The 17,606-nt window shown below is 38.2% G+C and overlaps 1 protein-coding gene across 3 annotated transcripts; it reads left to right on the top strand.

The window, feature by feature from the left end:
- Nucleotides 1–8,257: 8,257 nt before the first annotated feature.
- Nucleotides 8,258–13,926, top strand: LOC145877345 (NLR family CARD domain-containing protein 3-like). Of its 3 annotated transcripts, XM_082972662.1 has the most exons (5): nucleotides 8,258–8,675; nucleotides 10,072–10,191; nucleotides 11,156–11,391; nucleotides 11,557–13,390; nucleotides 13,722–13,926. In XM_082972662.1, the coding sequence occupies exons 1-5, from the start codon at nucleotides 8,608–8,610 to the stop codon at nucleotides 13,909–13,911; spliced, it is 2,448 nt and encodes an 815-aa protein (XP_082828788.1). In that variant the 5' UTR covers nucleotides 8,258–8,607; the 3' UTR covers nucleotides 13,912–13,926. The 3 variants fall into 3 exon arrangements, with proteins under 3 accessions (XP_082828788.1, XP_082828790.1, XP_082828789.1); XM_082972664.1 differs by lacking the exon at nucleotides 13,722–13,926 and having other exon boundaries at nucleotides 8,259–8,675; nucleotides 11,557–13,394; XM_082972663.1 differs by lacking the exons at nucleotides 8,258–8,675; nucleotides 10,072–10,191 and adding an exon at nucleotides 10,667–10,832.
- The last annotated feature ends 3,680 nt before the right edge of the window (nucleotides 13,927–17,606 follow it).

The following is a 17,606-nucleotide window of genomic DNA, read 5'->3' as shown; positions in this document are numbered from 1 at the left end:
TTCATCCTTCTTATCATTCAGTTAGGCCTCATTTGGGGACGACAGGTAACCTAGTGGTTAGAGTGGAGGGGCGGCAGGTAGCCTAGTGGTTAGAGTGTAGAGGCGGCAGGTAGCCTAGTGGTTAGAGTGTAGAGGCGGCAGGTAGCCTAGTGGTTAGAGTGTAGAGGCGGCAGGTAGCCTAGTGGTTAGAGTGGAGGGGGGGCAGGGAGCCTAGTGGTTAGAGTGGAGGGGGGGCAGGGAGCCTAGTGGTTAGAGTGGAGGGGCGGCAGGTAGCCTAGTGGTTAGAGTGGAGGGGCGGCAGGTAGCCTAGTGGTTAGAGTGGAGGGGCGGCAGGTAGCCTAGTGGTTAGAGTGTAGGGGCGGCAGGTAGCCTAGTGGTTAGAGTGTAGAGGTGGTAGGTAGCCTAGTGGTTAGAGTGTAGAGGCGGCAGGTAGCCTAGTGGCTAAAGTGTTGAGCCAGTACTTGAAAGGTTGCTGGATCGAATCCCTGAGCTGAGAAGGTAAAAATCTGTCGTTCTGCCCCTGAACAAGGCAGTTAACCCACTGTTCCTAGGCCGTTATTGAAAATAAGAATTTGTTCTTAACTGATTTGCCTAGTTAAATAAAGGTAAAAACGTATATTATCATATAAGGTGCACAATTATGGCCCATTTATTCAGTGAGGAAAGGGAGACTCATTAGTGGCTGGCTGGGTACCAAGGTCCAACAGCACATTGTCTTGGTGGGCAGGTAGTAGGTTGGAAAAAAACTGGTTAAAAGGCTCTTAATACTTTTCTGTTCTTGATTTCAAAATTCGGACAAATGAGCAGTGTAAAATACAAACATTTAGGAAAAGTCAGGGAGCAGGTCTGATTCTAGTGTTAAAAGTCAGGGAGCAGGACTGATTCTAGTGTTAAAAGTCAGGGAGCAGGACTGATTCTAGTGTTAAAAGGCAGGACTGATTCTAGTGTTAAAAGTCAGGGAGCAGGTCTGATTCTAGTGTTAAAAGTCAGGGAGCAAGTCTGATTCTAGTGTTAAAAGTCAGGGAGCAGGTCTGATTCTAGTGTTAAAAGTCAGGGAGCAGGTCTGATTCTAGTGTTAAAAGTCAGGGAGCAGGACTGATTCTAGTGTTAAAAGGCAAATCCTGCACTTTTCAACCTCATATTCATCCTCTCCAGCACCAAAACAGTATATATATTTCTGAAAACAGCACCTTTCACATTTCTATGATCTGTAGTTTAAAAAAATGAGAAAAAAACTGCAATGAGTTTCTAGCCCAGTAGAGGGCATTTTATTGCTCCCCACACCACTGACAATCTAATTGTGTTTGAAAAATCACTGCTTTTAAAATGATTCAACTTTTGATGATGTCATCAGGTAGAACTTTTTAACTTCATATTTTTTCTACAAAACTTAGAAATGCACCATTTTCACATCTGATTTTATTTTATTTTTACGGCTGCATTGTACCTTTAAAAGTATTTTGTTTAAATATAATTTGCCTCCACAACAACATGAATACCTGCATACTTTCACATACAAACCAGAGGAGGCTGGTGGAGGAGCAATATGAGGACAGGCTCAGTGTGAAGACTGGAATGGAATAAATGGAATTCATTTATTTATTCCATTTCAGCCATAAAAATGAACCCGTCCTCCTATAACACTTCCCACCAGCCTCCTCTGAATGTCTCTGTTCTGTTAAAAGAGAAGTTGAGAATACCACATGTTGTTTCTGTTGTATCTAAATGTATCTACATTAAACCACATGTTTTGTTCTTAAGACTGATGGGGAAGAGTGGGGTGTAAAGGATTTTGCAACACTACTGTAGTTAGCGCAACCTTGTGACTAAGTTAACATCCTGTTTTCAATACTTGGGGGGATTTCAATGTTATCTTTCAGCCTTCCCGAAACCAAAGACAAACTCTGTACAGGATCTGAACTGTATAACCTTTTGCATGAGAACTTTCCTGCAATGTAGGGAATTTAAAACTTGTTGTGTATTTGAGATGAATATAAAAAGGATTTAGAAGTTTGTAATATAGACTACTTCCTCTGCAAGAGCGTCAGAAAATATGTGATTTCCTCACGTGAAATTGTAAATAAGTTTGTAGCCCACGCAGTTACAAAATGGCTGTAGAAACTGTGGCACATATTTCTCAGTACAATTAGAAGTCGGATAAATGTGTTGATTTGAAGGAAAGACAGACAGACTCTGGTAAGTCTAGGCTAATTATTATGAAGTTAAGTCGTCAAACATTCAATAGAGAGAGCAGGCTTGAGATATGATCCTTTATATTGCTGAACAAACTGATGGTCTCTGTAGGAAATGTTTAGATAATATCCTTTATATTGATGATGACCTGATGGTCTCTGTAGGAAATGTTTAGATAATATCCTTTATATTGATGATGACCTGATGGTCTTTGTAGGAAATGTTTAGATAATATCCTTTATATTGATGATGACCTGATGGTCTCTGTAGGAAATGTTTAGATAATATCCTTTATATTGATGATGACCTGATGGTCTCTGTAGGAAATGTTTAGATAATATCCTTTATATTGATGATGACCTGATGGTCTCTGTAGGAAATGTTTAGATAATATCCTTTATATTGATGATGACCTGATGGTCTCTGTAGGAAATGTTTAGATAATATCCTTTATATTGATGATGACCTGATGGTCTCTGTAGGAAATGTTTAGATAATATCCTTTATATTGATGATGACCTGATGGTCTCTGTAGGAAATGTTTAGATAATATCCTTTATATTGATGATGACCTGATGGTCTCTGTAGGAAATGTTTAGATAATATCCTTTATATTGATGATGACCTGATGGTCTCTGTAGGTAATGTTTAGATAATATCCTTTATATTGATGATGACCTGATGGTCTCTGTAGGAAATGTTTAGATAATATCCTTTATATTGATGATGACCTGATGGTCTCTGTAGGAAATGTTTAGATAATATCCTTTATATTGATGATGACCTGATGGTCTCTGTAGGTAATGTTTTTAAATATCCTTTATATTGATGATGACCTGATGGTCTCTGTAGGAAATGTTTAGATAATATCCTTTATATTGATGATGACCTGATGGTCTCTGTAGGTAATGTTTTTAAATATCCTTTATATTGATGATGACCTGATGGTCTCTGTAGGAAATGTTTAGATAATATCCTTTATATTGATGATGACCTGATGGTCTCTGTAGGTAATGTTTAGATAATATCCTTTATATTGATGATGACCTGATGGTCTCTGTAGGAAATGTTTAGATAATATCCTTTATATTGATGATGACCTGATGGTCTCTGTAGGTAATGTTTAGATAATATCCTTTATATTGATGATGACCTGATGGTCTCTGTAGGAAATGTTTAGATAATATCCTTTATATTGATGATGACCTGATGGTCTCTGTAGGAAATGTTTAGATAATATCCTTTATATTGATGATGACCTGATGGTCTCTGTAGGAAATGTTTAGATAATATCCTTTATATTGATGATGACCTGATGGTCTCTGTAGGAAATGTTTAGATAATATTGCTACATGCTCAGTTATTTAGAATGAAACTGATTTGAAGGTGATGAGTCCTGCTACTGGTAGCCTATGTGAACTCTGTCAGGACCACTTGTGGATCACGGCAGGGGTACAGGTGGGTCGAGGGATGACATTGCCAAAAACAAAATGTTTTCAGTATTAACTTATTAAACGACTAAAACCAAATAGAAAGTATGTAGAAAAGATAATGGACTTTTTCAATTATAGCATATAATCTTTGATAATTTTCAATCAGCTGAATAAAAGCTAGACAATTAGGCCCCCACTGATGTTGTTATCATGTTAGAGCATCAGAACACAGGATTATCCATGTAGGATGGTTTGGTTTTCACCGTTCAACCCAACTCAAAAACACCTCCGTTGGTGGGTCACCAAGCACATCTGGGAACCCCTGCCTTAACGAAGAGTGACACATAATATTATTGTTATTATTATTATTATTATTATTATTATTATTGTTATTATTATTATTATTATTATTATTATTGTTATTATTATTATTATTATTATTATTATTATTGTTATTATATTATTGTTATTATTATTATTATTATTATTATTATTATTGTTATTATTATTATTGTTATTATTATTATTATTATTATTATTATTGTTATTATTATTATTATTATTATTGTTATTATTATTGTTATTATTATTATTATTATTATTATTATTATTGTTATTATTATTATTATTATTGTTATTATTATTATTATTATTATTGTTATTATTATTATTATTATTGTTATTATTATTATTGTTATTATTATTATTATTATTATTGTTATTATTATTATTGTTATTAGTATTATTATTATTATTATTATTGTTATTAGTATTATTATTATTGTTATTATTATTATTGTTATTATTATTATTATTATTATTATTATTAGTATTATTATTATTATTATTGTTATTGTTATTATTATTATTGTTATTATTATTATTGTTATTATTATTATTGTTATTAGTATTATTATTATTATTATTATTATTATTATTATTAGTATTATTATTATTATTATTGTTATTATTATTATTATTATTATTATTATTATTATTATTATTATTGTTATTATTATTGTTATTGTTATTATTATTATTATTATTATTATTGTTATTGTTATTATTATTATTATTATTGACACTAAACATGGAGATGAGGTGGCAAATATCAGTCATGATTACATGTTCATGTGATGCATTAAATCACCTGACTGTTTGGATGTGTCTGTTAGGAAATATTTTATTTCTAAGAGATAATGAATAAATGAGAACAATTTACATTTAATAATTAGTTGGCCCTGTGTTAATCACAACCAACATGCTGGATCTCTGTTTAGTTGCCACTGTGTTAACTACAACCAACATGCTGGATCTCTGTTTAGTTGTCACTGTGTTAATCACAACCAACATGCTGGATCTCTGTTTAGGGGTCACTGTGTTAACCACAACCAACATGCTGGATCTCTGTTTAGTTGTCACTGTGTTAACCACAACCAACATGCTGGATCTCTGTTTAGTTGTCACTGTGTTAACCACAACCAACATGCTGGATCTCTGTTTAGTTGTTACTGTGTTAACCACAACCAACATGCTGGATCTCTGTTTAGTTGTTACTGTGTTAACCACAACCAACATGCTGGATCTCTGTTTAGTTGTCACTGTGTTAACCACAACCAACATGCTGGATCTCTGTTTAGTTGTCACTGTGTTAACCACAACCAACATGCTGGATCTCTGTTTAGTTGTCACTGTGTTAATCACAACCAACATGCTGGATCTCTGTTTAGTTGTCACTGTGTTAACCACAACCAACATGCTGGATCTCTGTTTAGGGGTCCTGTCTCTAAAATGAGTCTCTCTGGGGAGAGAGAGGAGGGGGGTCCTGCCTCTAAAATGAGTCTCTCTGGGGAGAGAGAGGAGGGGGGTCCTGCCTCTAAAATGAGTGTCTCTGGGGGACATGATACCAAAGCTAAGAGGTGAGCTGACTATTTTGTTTAAGAATGTATATTCTAAAACGTTTGTTAATCAGAAGGTATTTCTTATGGCTACATTCTATATAACTGTTCAAGATTTTAGATGTGTGTGTGAAAATGTGTTTTGTTGCTAAATGCTGTATATCCATTGTTTAACAGGAATGGAATGTTGGTATCCTGTATATCTGACTGTGATATGTGGTTGTCTCACCTAGATATCTTTAGATGAATGCACTTACAGATGCCATCTCTTAATTTGACCCAGTTTCTCACAGCAGGAAAACAGCAGCAAATGTGTTTGTTCGTGTGGATTGTAAATTAAGGGACATTTTTTGTAGTGGTTGATCCATTTTTTTCATCAAATCAAGTCTGACATTTTGAAGTGGAAATTACAAACGTTAGAAGCCTTTATAAAGCCTTGTAGTGGTTTAATAATTTCTTTAAACAATAAAATTACATTTCCCAACATTTCTGAAAATGGATATATAGCGTTTTGGAATGAAACACTTGTTTCCCCATCTGAGCTCAGAGTAGATGAGAGATGTAACGTTTGTCTCTGTTTTGTTGAAGTCTAATCAAACAGGAGACACCAGCCTCCCCTGTTCCCAGCTGTGTGTCCATGAAGAGTGACCGGTCTATGCGTAAACCTATATACTTTAGAGAGGGAGACTTTTCTACTGAACAAAGGTAAGAAGAACTCATGGGTCATGGTCAGTGAGTTAAACAACACTGTCTCTAGTCATTTCTCCTCTCCCATTTTCACATTTCTTTTTTCAATTTTCATAGTCCTTAAACAATATTAAACAAACACAACATTCCCTCCCTGTGTGTGTGTGTGTGTGTGTGTGTGTGTGTGTGTGTGTGTGTGTGTGTGTGTGTGTGTGTGTGTGTGTGTGTGTGTGTGTGTGTGTGTGTGTGTGTGCAATCCCTGGATGAGGAGATGTAATCTCTTTCCTGATTGCCTAGTCACATTTACATCTACCTACATTTACATATTACCTCAATTATAGCCTCATTATTACCTCAACTACCTGGTACCCCTGCACATTGACTCAGTACTGGTACTCCTTATAGCCTCATTATTACCTCAACTACCTGGTACCCCTGCACATTGACTCAGTACTGGTACTCCTTATAGTCTCATTATTACCTCAACTACCTGGTACCCCTGCACATTGACTCAGTACTGGTACTCCTTATAGCCTCATTATTACCTCAACTACCTGGTACCCCTGCACATTGACTCAGTACTGGTACTCCTTATAGCCTCATTATTACCTCAACTACCTGGTACCCCTGCACATTGACTCAGTACTGGTACTCCTTATAGTCTCATTATTACCTCAACTACCTGGTACCCCTGCACATTGACTCAGTACTGGTACTCCTTATAGTCTCATTATTACCTCAACTACCTGGTACCCCTGCACATTGACTCAGTACTGGTACTCCTTATAGTCTCATTATTACCTCAACTACCTGGTACACCTGCACATTGACTCAGTACTGGTACTCCTTATAGTCTCATTATTACCTCAACTACCTTGTACCCTGCACATTGACTCAGTACTGGTAATCCTTATAGCCTCATTATTACCTCAACTACCTGGTACCCCTGCACATTGACTCAGTACTGGTACTCCTTATAGTCTCATTATTACCTCAACTACCTGGTACCCCTGCACATTGACTCAGTACTGGTACTCCTTATAGTCTCATTATTACCTCAACTACCTGGTACCCCTGCACATTGACTCAGTACTGGTACTCCGTATAGCCTGATCTCTGAGAGTGAGACAGAAATATACTCTTACTGTGTTAAACCTAGCAGTTCTACTGATTTCTCTGAGAGGCAGATATATATTATTACTGTGTTAAACCTAGCAGTACTACTGATTTCTCTGAGAATGAGGCAGATATATATTATTACTGTGTTAAACCTAGCAGTACTACTGATTTCTCTGAGAGTGAGGCAGATATATATTATTACTGTGTTAAACCTAGCAGTACTACTGATTTTCTGAGAGTGAGGGAGATATATATTATTACTGTGTTAAACCTAGCAGTACTACTGATTTCTCTGAGAGGCAGATATATATTATTACTGTGTTAAACCTAGCAGTACTACTGATTTCTCTGAGAGTGAGACAGAAATATACTCTTACTGTGTTAAACCTAGCAGTTCTACTGATTTCTCTGAGAGGCAGATATATATTATTACTGTGTTAAACCTAGCAGTACTACTGATTTCTCTGAGAATGAGGCAGATATATATTATTACTGTGTTAAACCTAGCAGTACTACTGATTTCTCTGAGAGTGAGGCAGATATATATTATTACTGTGTTAAACCTAGCAGTACTACTGATTTCTCTGAGAGTGAGGGAGATATATATTATTACTGTGTTAAACCTAGCAGTACTACTGATTTCTCTGAGAGGCAGATATATATTATTACTGTGTTAAACCTAGCAGTACTACTGATTTCTCTGAGAGTGAGACAGATATATATTATTACTGTGTTAAACCTAGCAGTACTACTGATTTCTCTGAGAGGCAGATATATATTATTACTGTATTAAACCTAGCAGTACTACTGATTTCTCTGAGAGGCAGAAATATATTATTACTGTGTTAAACCTAGCAGTACTACTGATTTCTCTGAGAGTGAGGCAGATATATATTATTACTGTATTAAACCTAGCAGTACTACTGATTTCTCTGAGAGTGAGGCAGATATACGTAAAGCATTTTGAAAATAAAAACATTTGACTCTGAAATGAAAACATCAAATGATACATTATAAACATGTACATGTCGGTCATTGAAAAATTGCATGCCATGATTAGGGAGTTAAAAAACACCTATCTCATTTATAATTTCTTTAAACAATAAAAGTTAACATATGAATGTTTCTGAAAGTGATATATAGCGTTTTGTAATGAAACTCTTCTTATGTTTCCCATCTGAGATCAGAGTAGATGAGAGATGTAATGTTTGTCTCTGTTGTGTTAAAGTCTAATCAAACAGGGGAAACCAGCCTCCCCTGTACCCAGCTGTGTGTCCATGAAGAGTGACCAGTCTATGGATCCTCCCATACTGTTTAGAGAGGGAGACTTTTCTACTGAACAAAGGTAAGAAGAACTCATGGGTCATGGTCAGTGAGTTAAACAACACTGTCTCTAGTCATTTCTCCTCTCCCATTTTCACATTTCTTTTGGTTGTTTTCATAATCCATAGGCTAATACTTTAGTCCATTTTCATAGTCCTAAAACAATATTAAACAAACACAACGTTCCCTCCCTGTGTGTGTGTGTGTGTGTGTGTGTGTGTGTGTGTGTGTGTGTGTGTGTGTGTGTGTGTGTGTGTGTGTGTGTGTGTGTGTGTGTGTGTGTGTGTGTGTGTGTGCTCTCCCTGGATGAGGAGATATAATCTCTATCCTGATTGCCTAGTCACTTTTATCCTTACCTACATGTACATATTACCTCAATTACCTGGTACCCCTGCACATTGACTCAGTACTGGTACTCCTTATAGTCTCATTATTACCTCAACTACCTGGTACCCCTGCATATTGACTCAGTACTGGTACTCCTTATAGTCTCATTATTACCTCAACTACCTGGTACCCCTGCATATTGACTCAGTACTGGTAATCCTTATAGTCTCATTATTACCTCAACTACCTGGTACCCCTGCACATTGACTCAGTACTGGTACTCCTTATAGTCTCATTATTAGCTCAACTACCTGGTACCCCTGCACATTGACTCAGTACTGGTACTCCTTATAGTCTCATTATTACCTCAACTACCTGGTACCCCTGCACATTGACTCAGTACTGGTACTCCTTATAGTCTCATTATTAGCTCAACTACCTGGTACCCCTGCACATTGACTCAGTACTGGTAGTCCTTATAGTCTCATTATTACCTCAACTACCTGGTACCCCTGCACATTGACTCAGTACTGGTACTCCTTATAGTCTCATTATTACCTCAACTACCTGGTACCCCTGCACATTGACTCAGTACTGGTACTCCTTATAGTCTCATTATTACCTCAACTACCTGGTACCCCTGCATATTGACTCAGTACTGGTACTCCGTATAGTCTCATTATTGTTTGTTTTATTGTGTTCTGTTTGACTGGTACTGTATATATAGACATATTGATGTTTTATTGTGTTACTGTTTGACTGGTACTGTACATATGGACATACTATAAAGTATGTGCATCAATAGACTCTGAAGGATTCAAGTGGAACTGAGATGAAGTGAATCAGTATCTGTATGTGACAACTCAATATTAGGAGGGTGTTCTTAATGTTTTACATTTATTTTGTTTGTTGATGTTTGTTGATTAATGTAATGTCACATAATTCAATGCTTAATTAATATAATGGCACATATTTTAATGCTTTATGTCAGCATATATTTTAGTGCTTTATGTAATGTATTTTATCTATTGAAATATGGTTTTATATATTATATATATTGTAGTTTGATGGTGATTCATTATGTTTTCCAGATTCTCTAACCAAACTCTGAGATCAGTCTCTCCAGTACCCAGTCATCTGTCCATGAAGAGTGACTCCTCTATGCATCATCCTATACAGTTTAATAATGGATCAGGGACCTTTGACCCCAGGTAAGTTACTGGTCAGAATTGATGATATTTCTATTGAAGAGGAGAACCTTCAAGATCTGAAACCAGATGTATTTTGAGTATCTGAGTATATACTGTAAAGCATCTGCTTATCATTTGTTGTTTATGTCATATATCTTTTATACAGTGAATGTACAAAACATTATGAACACCTGCTTTTTCCATGACATAGATTGACAAGGTGAATCCAGGTGAAAGCAATGATCCCTTATTGATGCCACTTGTTAAATCCACTTCAATCTGTGTCGATGAAGGGGAGGTTAAAGAAGTATTTTTAAGCCTTGAGACAATTGAGACATGGATTGTGTATGTGTGCCATTCAGAGGGTGAATGAGCAAGTCAATATATTTAAGTGCCTTTGAATGGGGTTTTGTGGTAGGTCTCAGGCACAAAATTCTAGTAATGGTGTTGTGGACATGTTATTCATTCCAGAGGCTACTACCACACTCAGACAGCACAGTATACTGTTCCCAGCTGTCTGTCTATGAACACAGTATACTGTTCCCAGCTGTCTGTCTATGAACACAGTATACTGTTCCCAGCTGTCTGTCTATGAACAGTGACTTCTCCATGCATCATCCTGTTAATTCCAGTGGTGGAAGATCAATCACCTTTGACCGAAGGTCACCACATTTTGAGAATCTTCAAGATGTCATATAGATATGTTGTTGTAATTTGTAATTTGTTGTAACTGAGTTTATTAGAGTAATTACTGCACCCTCTTATATCTCTGTAGTGGATGGTCTACTCTGTTAGAGGATCAGTATCTCTCCTTTATCTCTGTAGTGGATGGTCTACTCTGTTAGAGGATCAGTATCTCTCCTTTATCTCTGTAGTGGATGGTCTACTCTGTTAGAGGATCAGTATCTCTCTCTCTCCTTTATCTCTGTAGTGGATGGTCTACTCTGTTAAAGGATCAGTATCTCTCTCTCCTTTATCTCTGTAGTGGATGGTCTACTCTGCCAGAGGATCAGTCCAGGTGTGCAGTGTGCCAGCAGGTTCTGAGGGATCCAGTCTCTATCACCTGTGGACACAGGTTCTGCAGACAGTGCATCACCAGATACTGGGAGAAACCTGCTCCTTCAGGAGACTATGACTGTCCTCAGTGTAGAAAGAGATCCAGAACACTTCCTGTACTACAGCACCTGAGGGAACCTAATGATGCAAGAGGCTCTGAAAACAGTAAGACCACTTGCAGACCTGTGCTAAGTCAATACCTCAATATGATTTAAATGTAGTTAACTACAATAATATGAGATAATATAAGTTACTGTAGTTGTGGAGGCCCACATTTCATCCTGTCAATGACTGTGTCTGATACACATCCATTTTACTCCTCCCTTGTAGTGGATGACAGCCTGCAGAGAGCTATAGTAAACCATAAAGACAGTCTGCAGAGAGCTATAGTAAACCATAAAGACAGTCTGAAAAGGAGGTATGAATGTGTGATAGAAGGCATGGAAACAGCAGGGAACCAAACTCCCCTCAACAGGATTTACACAGAGCTCTACATCACAGAAGGAGAGAGTGAAGGGGTTAACAATGAACATGAGGTGTGGCAGCTAGAGACAGCATCCAGGACACCAACCTCACATGACACAGCAATCCACTGCAATGACATCTTTAAACCCTTACCTGGCCAAGAGAGAAGCATCAGAACTGTGCTGACCAAGGGCATCGCTGGCATCGGAAAAACAGTCTCTGTGCAGAAGTTCATCCTAGACTGGGCTGAAGGGAAGGCAAACCAAGATGTGGAGATCATATTTGTGCTTCCTTTCCGGGAGCTGAACTTGATCAAAGATCTCCAGTACAGTCTTCCCAGGCTTTTAAATGACTTCCACACAGAACTAGACATAGGCAATGCAAAGAAACTCACTGCCTGTAAAGCTATGTTCATCTTTGATGGTTTGGATGAAAGCAGACTTCCATTAGATTTCCAGCACAATGAAAAGGTGTCTGATGTCACCCAGACATCATCTGTTGATGTTCTGCTGACAAACCTCATCAAGGGGAATCTGCTTCCCTCTGCTCTCCTATGGATAACCTCCCGACCTGCAGCAGCCAATCAGATCCCCCCTAAGTGTATTGACCAGGTGACAGAGGTACGAGGGTTCAATGACCCACAGAAGGAGGAGTACTTCAGGAAGAGATTCAGTGATGATGACCTGGCCAGCAGAATCATCTCACACATAAAGACATCAAGGAGCCTCCACATCATGTGCCACATGCCGGTGTTCTGTTGGATTTCTGCAATAGTCTTTGAACACATGTTGAGTACAGACAAGAAGAGAGAGATGCCCACGACTCTGACTGAGATGTCCATACACTTCCTGCTCATTCAGACCAGCCTGAAGAACCAGAAGTATCATGGAAGAGATGAGATGGATCAAGAGGAGCTCATGGAGTCAGATAAGGAAATTCTTCTGAAGCTGGGGAGGCTGGCGTTTGAAAATCTGGAGAAGGGTAATCTCATGTTCTATGAAGAAGACCTGAAAGAGTGTGGCCTTGATGTCAAAGAAGCCTCAGTGTACTCAGGAGTGTGCACACAAATCTTTAAAGAAGAGTCTGTGTTATTTCAGAGAGTGGTGTACTGCTTTGTTCATCTCAGCATTCAGGAGTTTCTCTCAGCTGTCTACATGTACCATTGTTACACAACCAGGAACATGGATGCACTGAAGCCCTTCCTCAAGAGAAAGTCTAGAGGTGCGTCTGAAGAGCTAACCTTGCATGAGCTGCTGAAGAGTACCGTGGATAAAGCCTTGGAGAGTAAGAATGGACACCTGGACCTTTTTGTCCGCTTCCTTCATGGCATGTCACTGGAGTCCAATCAGAAACTCCTACGAGGTCTGGTGGCACAGACAGAAAGCAGTCCGGAGAGCGTCCAGAAAACAATCCGATCCCTTAAGGTGATGCAAAGGAAGAACATGTCCCCTGAGAGGTGCATCAATCTCTTCCACTGTCTGATAGAGATGAAAGACCATTCAGTACAGAAGTTCATCGAAGTGTACTTGAGGTCAGAAAAGAGATCCAAAAACCTCACACATGCTCAGTGTTCAGCGCTGGCCTACATGCTGCAGATATCAGAGGAGGTTCTGGATGTGTTTAACCCAAAGGAATACAAGACATCAGAGGAGGGTCGTAGGAGACTGGTCCCAGCTGTGAGAGGCTGCAGGAAAGCTCTGTAAGTATCACTGTAAATATCGCACACCAAAATAAATTGTAGTTATAGCAGTATTTTCATTGGCTGACTGGCTCTGTAAGTAATCATGAGACTATCCCACAGACCAAACTTTACTGAATGTAGGAACAACAGTATTTTCATTGGCTGACTAAACTTTCTATCAGCTGAAAACTCTTAAACTACAAAACAAACTAATCAGTAAAGTTGTAGCATTGAGCCATGAATGCACAGCCTGTACATTATTCGTGCACCATAACGGTGTAAGCTAGGAAAGCTGAGAATAACTTTTTAATACAACCTGTATGTCATTGTATTTCTTCTGTGTTTGCAGACTAGCTGGCTGTAAACTCACAGACACATCCTGTGAAGTGTTGGCCTCAGTTCTCAGTTCAAACCCCTCACACCTGAGAGAGCTGGACCTGAGTAACAATGACCTGAAGGATTCAGGAGTGAAGCTGCTCTCTGCTGGACTGGGGAATCCCCACTGTAAACTGGAGACTCTGAGGTCAGTATTCCTGTAGTTGGTCAACAAGTGATAACTGTTCACCAGATCCACATGTGTTTACCAGACACATAGTCCACACCATATGTGTTTGGACAGTGAAGCTTACAGTTTTAAATGTGGTGCTATGCTCCAGCATTTTGGATTTGAGATGTTTCATATCAGGTGACAGTACAGAATGTCACCTTTTATTTGAGGGTATTTTCATACATAGCTGTGTTACTGTTATTAAGAAAGGAAAGCACTTTATGTATTTAGTTCTCCCATTTGAAAAAGTTGTACATATTCGGACAAATTCACTTATATTGTATTAAAGTTGTCATAAGTTTAGTATTTAGTCCCATGTTCCATGCCTGCAGTGATTACATCAAGCTTGTGATTCTACAAACTTGTTGAATTCATTTGCAGTTTGTCTTGGTTGTGTTTTGGATGATGTTTTTCCTAATAGAAACTGATTGGTGAATAATGTCCTGTCATTTTGGAGTCACTTCACTTGTATTGTCAGTAAGAATAGAAGATGTTTCTGAACACTTCTACATTCATGTGGATGCTACCATGATTATGAATAATCAGGAATGAATCGTGAATAATGATAAATGAGAAATTTACAGAGGCACAAAGATCAGACCCCCTCTGTTATTGGTGTTATTCTGTATACTTCTGGCCCTTCTTTGGACACTGTGTTAACTAACCTCCAGATGAGCATCAATGCCATACAGCTCTCCTTCCGTGGCCTCCAACTGCTCTTAAATACAAGTAAAACTAAATGCATTCTCTTTAACCGATAGCTGCCTGCACCTGCCCGCCTGTCCAGCATCACTACTCTGGACGGTTCTGACTTAGAATATGTGGACAACTACAAATACCTGGGTGTCTGGTTAGACTGTAAGCTCTCCTTCCAGACTCACATTAAGCATCTCCAATCCAAAGTTAAATCTAGAATTGGCTTCCTATTTCGCAACATAGCATCCTTCACTCATGCTGCCAAACATACCCTTATAAAACTGACCATCCTACCGATCCTCGACTTCGGCGATGTCATTTACAAAATAGCCTCCAATACCCTACTCAATACATTGGATGCAGTCTATCACAGTGCCATCCGTTTTGTCACCAAAGCCCCATATACAGTGGGGGAAAAAAGTATTTGATCCCCTGCTGATTTTGTACGTTTGCCCACTGACAAAGAAAGGATCAGTCTATAATTTTAATGGTTTATTTGAACAGTGAGAGACAGAATAACAACAAAAACATCCAGAAAAACGCATGTCAGAAATGTTATAATTTGATTTGCATTTTAATGAGGGAAATAAGTATTTGACCCCCTCTCAATCAGAAAGATTTCTGGCTCCCAGGTGTCTTTTATACAGGTAACGAGCTGAGATTAGGAGCACACTCTTAACCTCTTACATCTAGACGTTCCGCTAGCGGAACACCTGCTCCAATATCCAATGATAGGCGTGGCGCGAATTACAAATTCCTCAAATATACAAAAACTTCAATTTTTCAAACATATGACTATTTCACAGCATTTTAAAGACAAGACTCTCCTTTATCTAACCACACTGTCCGATTTCAAAAAGGCTTTACAGCGAAAGCAAAACATTAGATTATGTCAGCAGAGTACCAAGCCAGAAATAATCAGACACCCATTTTTCAAGCTAGCATATAATGTCACAAAAACCCAGAAGACAGATAAATGCAGCACTAACCTTTGATGATCTTCATCAGATGACACACCTAGGACATTATGTTATACAATACATGCATGTTTTGTTCAATCAAGTTCATATTTATATCAAAAAACAGCTTTTTACATTAGCATGTGACGTTCAGAACTAGCATACCCCCCGCAAACTTCCGGGGAATTTACTAACAATTTACTTAATTACTCACGATAAACGTTCACAAAAAGCATAACAATTATTTTAAGAATTATAGATACAGAACTCCTCTATGCACTCGATATGTCCGATTTTAAAATAGCTTTTTGGTGAAAGCACATTTTGCAATATTCTAAGTACATAGCCCAGCCATCACGGGCTAGCTATTTAGACACCCGGCAAGTTTAGCCTTCACCAAAATCAGATTTAATATAACAAAAATGTTATTACCTTTGTTGTCTTCGTCAGAATGCACTCCCAGGACTGCTACTTCAATAACAAATGTTGGTTTGGTCCCAAATAATCCATCGTTATATCCGAATAGCGGCGTTTTGTTCGTGCGTTCCAGAAACTATCCGAAATGGTAAATCAGGATCGTGCGCATGGCGCAATTCGTGACAAAAATTTCTAAATATTCCATTACCGTACTTCGAAGCATGTCAACCGCTGTTTAAAATCAATTTTTATGCAATTTATCTCGTAAAAAAGCGATAATATTCCGACCGGGAATCTCCTTTTCGGCAAACAGAGGAAAAATCACAAAGACGGGGGCGGCCAGTGCACGCGCCTAAGCCCACAGTCCCTTGATCGGCCACTTGAGAAAGGCGATAATGTGTTTCAGCCTGGGGCTGGGATGACGACATTCAGGTTTTTCCCGGGCTCTGAGAGCCTATGGAAGACGTAGGAAGTGTCACGTTAGAGCAGAGATCCTTTATAATAGATAGAGATGGCAAAGAAGTTCAAGAAATGGTCAGGCAGGCCACTTCCTGTAAAGGAATCTCTCAGGTTTTGACCTGCCATTTGAGTTCTGTTATACTCACAGACACCATTCAAACAGTTTTAGAAACTTTGGAGTGTTTTCTATCCAAAGCCAATAATTATATGCATATTCTAGTTACTGGGCAGGAGTAGTAACCAGATTAAATCGGGTACGTTTTTTATCCAGCCGTGAAAATACTGCCCCCTAGCCATAACAGGTTAAAACCTCTTACATCTAGATGTTCCGCTAGCGGAACACCGCTCCAATATCCAATGATAGGCGTGGCGCGAATTACAAATTCCTCTAAAATCCGAAAACTTCCATTGTTCAAACATATGACTATTTTACACCATTTTAAAGACAAGACTCTCCTTTATCTAACCACATTGTCCGATTTCAAAAAGGCTTTACAACGAAAGCAAAACATTTGATTATTTCAGGAGAGTACCCAGCCAGAAATAATTCACACCCATTTTTCAAGCTAGCATATATGTCACAAAAAACAAAACCACAGCTAAATGCAGCACTAACCTTTGATGATCTTCATCAGATGACACTCCTAGGACATTATGTTATACAATACATGCATGTTTTGTTCAATCAAGTTCATATTTATATCAAAAAACAGCTTTTTACATTAGCATGTGACGTTCAGAACTAGCATACCTACCGAAACTTCCGGTGAATTTACTAAATTACTCACGATAAACGTTCTCAAAAAACATAAAAATTATTTTAAGAATTATAGATACAGAACTCCTTTATGCAATCGCTATGTCCGATTTTAAAATAGCTTTTCGGTGAAAGCACATTTTGCAATATTCTGAGTAGATAGCCCGGCCATCCTGGCTAGCTATTTTGACACGCACCAAGTTTGGCACTCACCAAACTCAGATTTACTATAAGAAAAATTGGATTACCTTTGCTGTTCTTTGTCAGAATGCACTCCCGGGACTTCTACTTCAACACCCAATGTTGTTTTGGTTCCAAATAATCCATAGTTATATTCAAATAGCGGCGTTTTGTTCTTGCGTTCAAGACACTATCCAAAGGGTGACGCGCCGGCGCATA

The sequence above is a fragment of the Salmo salar genome, unplaced genomic scaffold (genome assembly GCF_965601325.2).
Source record: "Salmo salar unplaced genomic scaffold, fSalSal1 ptg000956l, whole genome shotgun sequence".
Taxonomy (NCBI): Eukaryota; Metazoa; Chordata; class Actinopteri; order Salmoniformes; family Salmonidae; genus Salmo; species Salmo salar.
Note: the sequence above shows the minus strand (reverse complement) of the source record. Positions and strands in the feature narration are given on the sequence as shown.